This window comes from Empidonax traillii, unplaced genomic scaffold (assembly GCF_003031625.1).
Source record: "Empidonax traillii isolate 1590-97213 ecotype Southwest subspecies unplaced genomic scaffold, ASM303162v1 scaffold72:size2462915, whole genome shotgun sequence".
NCBI lineage: Eukaryota > Metazoa > Chordata > Aves > Passeriformes > Tyrannidae > Empidonax > Empidonax traillii.
In genome coordinates, this window is record NW_020955265.1 from 691,665 (window position 1) to 701,882 (window position 10,218).

The 10,218-nt window shown below is 39.4% G+C and overlaps 1 protein-coding gene across 2 annotated transcripts in view; it reads right to left on the bottom strand.

The window, feature by feature from the left end:
- The window catches only part of THEMIS (thymocyte selection associated), an 82,270-nt gene continuing 72,052 nt past the window's right edge, over positions 1-10,218 (bottom strand). Inside the window, exons 5-6 of one of the 2 annotated variants that reach the window (XM_027880528.1) lie at positions 5,166-5,310; positions 1-990 (exon numbers count right to left, since the gene is read on the bottom strand). In XM_027880528.1, the coding sequence (XP_027736329.1) occupies positions 981-990; positions 5,166-5,310 (155 nt within the window). In that variant the 3' untranslated portion in view covers positions 1-980. Of the gene's footprint in view, positions 991-5,161; positions 5,311-10,218 lie in introns of those variants that run through there. The other variant, XM_027880527.1, reaches the window with a different exon arrangement.

The following is a 10,218-nucleotide window of genomic DNA, read 5'->3' on the forward strand; positions in this document are numbered from 1 at the left end:
TGTGATGCCTTTCCTGTACCTTCTCTCCAGGGGGGTGACATTGGCCATTCATGGGTGTTGCAGAGAGGCACCTGGGGCTGCCTCTTCCCCCAAACCCTGTGTGGGAATACGAGGTACCACAAGGTATAGCTGAAGTTCTTCAGGATTGCTTTTCTCAGGCTTCTTGAAGAGGGCAGCATGTGCCTTTTTCTCAGTTTGTAGAGTCAGCATGAACACTAACATTTCAGCTCCAGCTTCTGTCCATCCTTCCTGGCCACATTTTCAGAACATGGCTGAATACAGTAGTTCTAGAGTGATTCTAAATATTAGCTGTGCAAGGGGTTATGGAGAAGGCAATGCTATCTAAGTTGGGTGTTCCTGGGCCTTCTGAGTAGCACTTCCCTTTGAGAGGAGTGGCATTGCTTTCTGGGGCAATTTACATGTTTTGCAACAGTACTACTTGTACGTTGTTCATCAGAAAGAGGGGCAGAATCTGGTAATTTCCAGTTTTGAGCCTTAACCTGAAGCATGTAAGACTGGCCAAAGAAATTGGCCAATTGTTCACCTAAGACAACCCTTCCCTTTCGACCTTTCCCTTTTCAAAAAAAAAAAAACTAAGGAAACAACCATGCAGCTGTTTTAGTAAGGGATGTTCCTTTTGCATATACCCTACAGTGATTCAGGAAATAACTGGAATTTCAGGTACAATGAGAATGAAGGATTGGACTTGGCATCATTATCTGAATTCATTAATAAATATGTACAAAAGAATGTCCCTTTGTCCTTTCAAGGGGTTATGAGACATTAGACTTCTTATTTAGGACAAGTAAGCAGTTTATTTTCACAGGGGATTATTATAGCTGAGTTACAGCCTCATATGCTTTTCATGAGACAAGAAGGACATTTTCATGGGCAGCTTTTTCTTACAGTTGTGGTCAATCTTAATGTGTGAAGGACAGAGCTTCCTACTTGTTTCCAGATAGTTTCAGAATTATTTTGCTTCAGATGTTTCTGAAAACAAACAAAATAAAAAGACAGGGTGAAATGAGAAATTTTACTTTTTGATCTAAAAATTGCACAGAGAGTACAGGTGAATGAGCTCTTGAGTCAAATTAATGGCCGCAAGTTAGGGCTTGTCTGTGCCGTAAAATGGTTTGTCAGTACCATTACACCAGCAATCCCAAGACTACAGCAAAAATAAAGGTAATATATGACTCCAACACAGCTCTGCCAGCAACTTTGCCTAAATAAGTGAAACTGATACCAGAAAATTTTTCTTTTACTAGTATAGCTTATGCAGTTTAGGGAAATATTTGACCTACACAAGGCCAAAGAACTCATTTAGTCAGTATAAACTCTGACTCCAGCAAAAATTTTCCTAGTGTTTCTCCAGGATGATTACAACCATGGTGCCTGTGTCATGTTGCTGGTCTGGCAGACATGGGAGAAGAGATACCTCCCTCTTGGAGACAGGCTTCCGAGAGGTGTGCCCTGGGGCTGATGTTAATTATTAATTTAATTAATATTTAATGGTAATCTGGAAGCGTGCTAAGACTTCACCAGTGCGCTCTGTTCCCAGCTCTGCCACACTATAGAAAAGTTGGAATCTGATGTCTGGGGAATGGCAGTGCTTGTGCATGTAGGAAGAGAATATTTAGAACATCTAAATAATTGTGGTAGTCTCCCCTGCCCTTAGAGTCTCTGAAATCACAACTGCTTTGAGACAAACTGTTTGAAGTTCTGTCTGTGTCAAAGCTAAGAACGGATTTGCAGCCCTAAGAGCAGCACACTTATTTATTTGCTCCTTCCTGATTCTTCCTTCCTTCTGGAATCGCCATTGGTTGCAACCTGGAAAAAAGCTTCACTTAACATATTAGGGAAAAGTGGCAGTTGAAAAATCACGTAACAATGAAAATAAGCAAAGTAGATGATGCCCACAAATCTGCACTGAAAGTTACTTAGGAGGGAGACTTTCTAAAGTGCTGAGAATACACAACTACAGTCAGAGACTTGGGTTCCTCACTCCAATAGCCCCAAGGCTACAAAGTTACCTGCAGCCTTTCAGCCAGAGGCTTTTCTAAGAAAGAAACAGCTAACTTAGAGGGTCAGTGGTATGACAGCTCCAGAGAAATGTCTTAGAAAAACAGTACAAAAGGTTTAATGAAGATGTGGCAGGGTCAGAAAGACTGGTTTTCATTTGCAGTACTGTCTCTAGATTTCAATTATGAAGGAACCTGCATCGCAGCAGAACCAAGGTAAAAAAAAAAAAAGAAACAAGTTGCTCCTCAATCTATTTCATACAATTACTTTAATAATTTGGTACAAATTGAAAAAAAGAAAACCCTACTTTGCCTGAACAAAACGCCCTCAGCTGTTCAGTTCATGAGAACAGGAAAACACAGCTGTGTAGTTTCTTTCATTCCCTACTGCATTTCTCTATCTTTCCTACTTTTCTTTTTTGTGTCTCCTATTGAATAAGCACAGAAGGTTAGTCAGCTGAGACCATTCCTTTCCGGCACTTATGTGAAGTTCAAGTCCAGAAAGCAACGTCCTGAAACAGCCTGACACCAGTACTCATTTTCAGCTCTCCAGGTGGCTGGGTCATTTTGCTTCCGTCCTTTTCCAGCCATGAGATTACAAGCAGCTATCAGGACTGGAGAAAGAAGCTGCCTTCTCTGTTTTTACTGCTGTTCTTTTGTTGTTGTTGCTGTTCCTGCATTCATGCCTCTCATTTTTGTTTGCAGGGACATAGGAGGAGACATTACAGCAGCACCACCGTTATTCCAATTCAATGTAATGGACCTTTTCTCTTCCGATTTTCTCACACCCAGGAAAACTCACTGTTGACATCTTTAATACCACCTAAAAGACTGTCAAACTCAGGGCTTTCCTCAGTAAAAAAGCAAAAACAACTCATTGCAGTAAAAGAAGATAAACTTGTCTTGTTAAAAAGAAAGCCACACATTTTAAATGCTTCCAGGGTGGTGTGGGGTTTTTTTTCTTAATTTCTCTTAATCTTTAATGAAAGGTTAAATAAAATATGTTAATGATGGTTGTTTCTATAGCAAGCTCAGGCATCTGTAGTGAAGTCCCTTGCTTAATTGCTTATTGTTCTGGAGTGATGAGGTCATGTTAGCATCATTGACCCACTGGGCACATTTTTTCTATCAAAATTAACATAGTAATGACCTGAGGCAAGTCTCTGTTCTTTCTTTCTCCTTGTTGCTTAGAATGAGGACTAGCTCTTAGCAGTATCATCCTGCCATGCTTTAGCCCTGACTGTGGAAAAGATTTTGAGGGTGACACTGGCGAAACACTGCAAACAATAAATACTGGTTTTTTTTAAGCAGACTTGACTGTTGAGGTTTACTTCTGTATTTCATTAAAACTATTTTTCCTCCGAATGACTCTATTTAAAAGTAATTTAGATCAATAGATTTAATTTTGATAGGTCATACATACCGAATAATTAAAAGTAGATATTAATAAATAGCATAAAAATCCCGAGGAAAGAAGGAACTGTGGGAAATAGCTGACTGATGAATTCTTCAAGAACTAACACAATCAGATACTAAGCATTTGGCACAGGCGAAAGAGACAACATATTTTGGTGCATTATTTCTCTCTATATAAGCATAAAACAGCTAGCTTGGTTACTTTATTTGGCTAGACATTTTATAAGACTTTTGCCCACATTAAAGGTTAATTGCATATGCCCACATCAAATCCATATTTCTCTCAATGCTCACATGTGAGGAAGCTTAATAGAACTTTTATGTGCTAGAAAAACGCCATAATGGAAGATTTCTGATGGCTGGGGGAGACCAGCAGCTGGAGGAGCCACATGCTCCTCAGCTAATGATTTCAGAGGGTGGATACTTGTGTGAGCCATCAAGGATGATAATTTATGGGACTGTTTTATAATCCAGACAGTGATCTCCCTCAAGATGGCAAAGGTCCTTTCTTTCATGTTTTGCTAGAGCCCCATTAGAAGACAACTAATAAAGTGAAACCTTACCTCCACTGATAGGGAGTTTAAAGGGCAGGTGGATAAAGACTTAAAGGAGCTGATGCCATAACAGTAAGTACTATAATCAGATGCTGATCCTCTATGCTGGCTTTCTTCTTGAGAGCATGCTTTTCCTTTAATGCCTATAGCTGCAAGGGGTATTTTAGTCAAAAGAGATTTTAATTCTCTCTCAGCTTCTTTACATGGTAGAGCAAGACCCCACCCTCAGTGGTTTGTGGACTGAGGAAATAATGTGTTATGTGAAACATCCTACTTCGTTTCATTTTCCAGTCTTTTCTGTAACTTTGGAGTTTTTGCAGCTGTGAGCAGGGGAACAGATGGTCTTATGTATACCACACACTGCTCTGGATGTCATGTTTCTGAGGAGTTTGAGCATTTCAGGAAAAAAATAACAGCTTATTTCAGATTCACTATATTGCTTAACTCAAATACATATAAATATTGCATGCCAGTTAAAAATAAATAGAAAGTACATTTTGAAATAAAATACCACTTCATAAAAAATATTTTTTTTAAATCTCTGAAACAAAAAATTTCAAGCTTCTCTGTGTTTTCATGGGTTTCTCTTCACAAAAGAAGCAATTCAGCTGAATCAAGTGAAGTTCATACAAGATTTAGCTATGAATGAAAAGAGCTAGGATCACATAGTTTCACTCATACTTAGAAAAATTCTCATCTCTGTTTAGCTGGAAATGATGCCCAGAGATCTTTAGAAGTAAAGACCCTCTCCACTAGCATCTAAAGCCTCTGCAGATTGCCTGAGCAGAACCTTGATGTTTAAATTAAAACACAGATTATTCCTGAAAGCTTTTAAAGTGACAACTTAGTCACATTTCCAAAAAGAGGAAAAGGACTGAATTCAGAGTATTATAATTTATTACAGCTAAGAGGCAAAAATCAGAAAAAATGCCTGTGCACTTCTATCTCCAGAGCAATGATAGGCACTGCTTTAACAAAGGTGACATGGCTAAAAGTAAGGGGGTCACAGAAGGTGGCTCAGAGGTGCCTTTCCTGCCATATTCACAGGATGTTTGGGGTAACAGTGGCAGCCCCAAAGGAAAAACCTCTCTTGTTTCAGGAAGTGAAGGTTACAGGCCAGTCTGAAAAATCACTCTGCCCAGACTTGTTTGCACAAGTGACCATAGGTTATGCTCACCTTCTTCCTTCAGAGAGTGTAGGCTTATTTCCAACGCTGCTGTCATGAAATGCTTTTCTTAAGTTTTCAATTATGTTTTCATCCAGATAGCTGTAGTCATGCTCTTCCTCCTCTTCCTTTTCTGCTTCACAGTTACTTGTTAAGCCTGAAAAATTAACAAAAAATAACCGTAGGAAGTGGCAGACTCTGCCCTTGTCCTGAAAAAAGAAAAAATTCAAACAGGCAATCATAAAAGCAGAGAAAACGATGTTTCATTTTTCACACAGTACTTGTACCTCTAATTTGGCCACTCCCTGCTACCTATGCACATATAACTAAGGTTTATTGAAATGTTTAAATTATATAATCACTAACAGCATAAAAGCAGGCAGATAAAATTATCTGACCATAGTAAGAGAAAAGCAGTCCACTTGCCACAAGCCACACATACCATCCTTACTGCAGATGTGCTCCCATGCTCCTGTGTTTCATTGCTTGACAAAATGAGCTACTGCAGCTAGGAAACCATGCTGTTACCTTGGGATTTCCTAGAGCCAGAAACCCCACTTGCTGCTTATTCCAAAGTGAATAACAGAGACACAGTCTTGAAAGTGGCTTGAGGTTAAAATGAACAGTGTTGAAGTACATTTCTTTACATCCACCTAAACTAGCTCAAAGTAGCACTGATGACAAACCTTTCAGAAAGCAGCAGTCTTCTCCCAAAAGGGCAAAGACCCTCACTGGAGGCCTCTTGGGAGTTCAAGCGCTGGGGCAGCCCCTGCTTTCATCTAGGCATAGCAAAAGTTTCACATTACAGCTCACACTGATGAGCTGCAGGTTGCTCTCAGGAAGTCCCACCGTCCTCTCCCCTGCTTGGGTGGTCCTACCACTTCCTGAAGCTAGAGGAGGCTCTGCAAGTCACATGAGACCACTGGTCTCCTGCAGCAGAACCCCATAAGGATCAGTCAGTGAGTGCCCCACATGCCTCCTGTAGAGGCACCCGATCCCTTAGCTCAGGCTGTGGTGGGGAAAAGCCAGGTGGCAATAGGACCAGCCAGGGCTGAAGTAGTGGCAGTGGGACCAGCTGGAGCTGAGGTGGTGGTGGAGGTATCATCAAAGTTTCCCTGCCAAGAGCAGCTCACCCTTGAAGTTTATCAGGAAGACTAATATTTAACAGAGCTGAGAGGATACTGTATATCTAAAGCAAAAAGTTTCACCTGAAATTGCAAAACCGTGTGAAACACTGTTTTGGGTACAGGTGTTCCTGGTTGTTTAATTTGCTAAGACACAACCTGAAACAACCGACAGCAGTGCACTAACTGACCTCCCAGCAAGGCTGTGCTTGTCAAACACGTCCTTCTTTATGGGACTAAGCTTCTCTAACACAAATCCTCCCAAGTTTACTCTTGCAACCACGGTGTGCCCCTTCACCAAGACAATAACTGTATAATCCCTGAGCAGTCTCCAAATCCCATTGTGTTCCTCCTGAGACTCTCCATGGCTGTTGTGTGTCTCCCTGAAAAACTGGTTAGTAATAATTTCTTTCTGAAGTTGCGATCCTTTCCTTTATATGTTTTTTCAAGGCTAGAAATAAACCCCAAGTTAAGCAAGCAGCTGTCTGGCCACAGCAGTACAGAGTCTATCACAGACTAATTTATCCACAAGTCCCCTGTTAGTAAATTAGCAAAATATTTCAAGATCTAGGTATCAAAAGGAAAAAACCAAAACAAAACCCCAAACATATGATTACAAATGTATTGAAGATCTCATTCACACATATGGCCACTATCTTGTTAATAAGCATTTCCAGGTTTGTAGTTCATTTGCAATTTGGCTGTGTTTGATATCAGTAAAAGTAAACTAATGAATAAAACAGGCTCTGAAAGAATAAGCTAATCCCCGTGATTCAGCAAGGGAAATATTGTTTGTGCACTTAGACTTGCTAATACGGATATAAGGTACAGATTGCTCAGGGATGGCATAGCTAGACTTTCTTCTTTCCCAAACATGTGCAAACAAAATTATACGGTTCTAAGCAAGACAGCTCAAGGAGAAAGAAAATTAATGTCATCGGGCCAGACTAAATCACAGCTGTCCCCAGTCCCAAACTTGTGCAGGATGCCTTCTCAAATGTATATATTTACACTTCAATAAAGCATTAAGCAATGAATAGACAAGCTGAACAATCCCAAGGGGATTCTGAACATTGAAATCAATGCAATTTACTTCCCTGTTTGAAAAAAAAAAAATCTATTACCCTCAACACTGAATTACCTAATCAGATAGGCCATCTCAGCCTGCCAAGAAAATAAGGCTTATGTCATCGTTCTGTCTATCCATCCATCAATCTCTTTGGTACTTTTACAAGTTTGTTTCTGCCAATTTCAGTCAGATTTGAAAAGGGGGCAGAAGTCTTACCGTGGTTACAAAAGCAAGATTTGAATTAGTTCCTCCATTGAAAGAGAAGCACGCAGAACACAGCTGTTATACACTCCATTTGGCAGCAGGCAGCAGGATAAGTCAGCGTGTGCATATTGGCTGGCCACTCAACACACACATTGCTCCAGATCTGCTCTTTTTAATTTGATAGGAGCACCATAAGGAGAGTTTTGGTTATTATCAGGAAAGGCAGAGAGAAGCAGTAGGGGACAACAGACCTGAATACTTATTAAACCAAATTTCGTTAATTCTGCGCTTCCTGGAACAATTTGTATAATTACTTTTGCCTTTATAGTAGAAGGGTAGTGCTCTGCAGACTAAAATTTTCCATTTATCTCACTTGTATCTTCAAGTGAGTAGGATTTGATTTTATTTTTCTCAGAATATACTTGCTGTTGTTCACAAATTTCAGGGTCAGAAATGGTTGTCCTAACTCTCCATTTTGGCCTTCTTCAAAATGTAGGCAACAGAAGTAACCCAACCCATCAAGACCCTTGGTTGGATGAAACAAATGCCAGAGACCCCAGCTCACGTACATATAAGACTGGCTGCACACCTAAATGCCTCTGACTGTGTGACCATAACATATTTTTACAGCTACGGGAAATATTTCAGATCAGTATTTACAGTGCATAAATTAACATTCAACCACATAGCATTTATTGTTTATTTATGCCTAACTTGAAAAAAGTAGTTGTGAAATACCCTGCATAATAAGATTATAAACTCCACATGGTAGAACCACATCCTTATTTCTGCCCATCACATAAAGGAAAACACACAGAACCGAAGGTATATGCATCAACCAAAGTGTTTTTATGAACAGCAGCATTTTATTTGCTGTGAGCCTCGTTCTAATGCTCCTCAGTACTAATGAGAACTAATTCCTTAGGGACTGCTACTGAAAGTTGTTCAGTGACAGCAGAATCTGAGCCCATAAAACTAATGGATTGTTCCTTGAGCTGATATCCATCAACTGTTCCTTCATGTGATGATGTAGTGTATCTTTAAAAACTGTTAAGTGCCACAGTCAAAATATTTCATATAAACTGTAGAGCTGCAATTCATGTACGGGTAATGTTTATCTCCCTCTGGAATCTACTAACCTATTGTTTGGAAAAGTTTAATCTTAAATGTAATTTCTTAAAAAAATCCTAAGTTTCCTGAGAGACACAACTGTTCACCTCTTTCACTGTCCTTTTAATTTTTTTCTTTATCAGTTTTTTTTTTGCTAGTCTGTCTTGATGGTTTTATTGAACTTTTTGAGATCTAATTTCCACTGTTGTGCCACTGCCTCATATAAAATAAATCCCCAGTGTATCAACAGCTCTTGCAGATCAGAAATGGTTGCTGTAAGTTCTAAACAACCACCTATTTCTTGCCTCATCACGCATTCCTGCAAGAGTATAAGGGGAAGGGCTGGGCTCAGGGCACCATGACACACACCTTCCCAGGCTCTCCAGTGCTGCTCTGCTTGAGGCTGGACGAGCAGAACCTGCCAGAGACTGGGAGAAGGGACTGACATGATGGACCCTTTAGTTACACTACATATAACACATATATGTATAAATAACTACATATAACACTGTGATACCCCCTCCTTGCAACCATCTCCATGAGCTCCTGCCCGGAACCTCTGCATATTACTGCAATTAAAATCAGTCACATCTAATAAATCAGTAAAATGTGGAAGGATTCAGAGCCTTTGCTTTCTTTCCCCTGCTGTACAGCAAGTTAGAGTTTGGTTAAGGGCAAAACTGATTGAAAATGTTTAAATATAATTTATTAAAACGTACTCACCATCCAATGAAGTTATATGATCTTTGTATTTTAAGCAATTTTCTTGCCTTTTTGTAAACTTAGATGTGGCAACCAAGAATAAGTTTTGTGTTTACCCACCAAAACCCAAGAGTCTTTTTTTTTTTTATTATTATTTTAAGATATTTAGAAGACCAGAGGAGCCAAAGAATCTCATAACAGCTTTGCTCTAATCAAAGCCTGAGCTGAGTGTGGAAGCCAGAGAGAGTTGTCACACATGCACAGAGTAAAGGATTCCTAATGCATATTGCTTATCCCCCTGCACCCAATTCAGAACACTAATGCAAATGTGTGATGACATCAAAAAGAAAGAGCAGCTTTTTTTCTTTTTTTAAATAATTCAGAATTCTATGTTTTAGTTTTTAAATTTTTGGGATTGCTATGTTTAATTCATTTTAATACTGGTTTTAGAGCACAGTGACATAGCTTAATGTATTGTTTTAACTAATGGGACAGCAAGTTGCAGCACGGGGCAAAAATTTCTTAAACCATCTTTGCTGCCAAATTTATCAGACATGATATGTACATCCTAAAGCACAATCAGAAGGCCTATTTCTCTTTTTCTTTCTCCAGCCCACTAGCCTCCTAAATCAAGTACCTAAAGACAGAATATACAAATACATTCCCTAAAATATCCTAACTTCAAGAAACAAAATCAACATAAATACCATTTTATTGCAGTCTGTAACAATTCCAGAAACTAAACACAGGCAAGAAGATTATGCAATGTTTTAGAGACTCCACATAGAATAACTTTCAAGGTTAAAGAAAAGTTGGTACAACAGATTTCTGTTGAGAGTTATCCTGCAGTTATTGC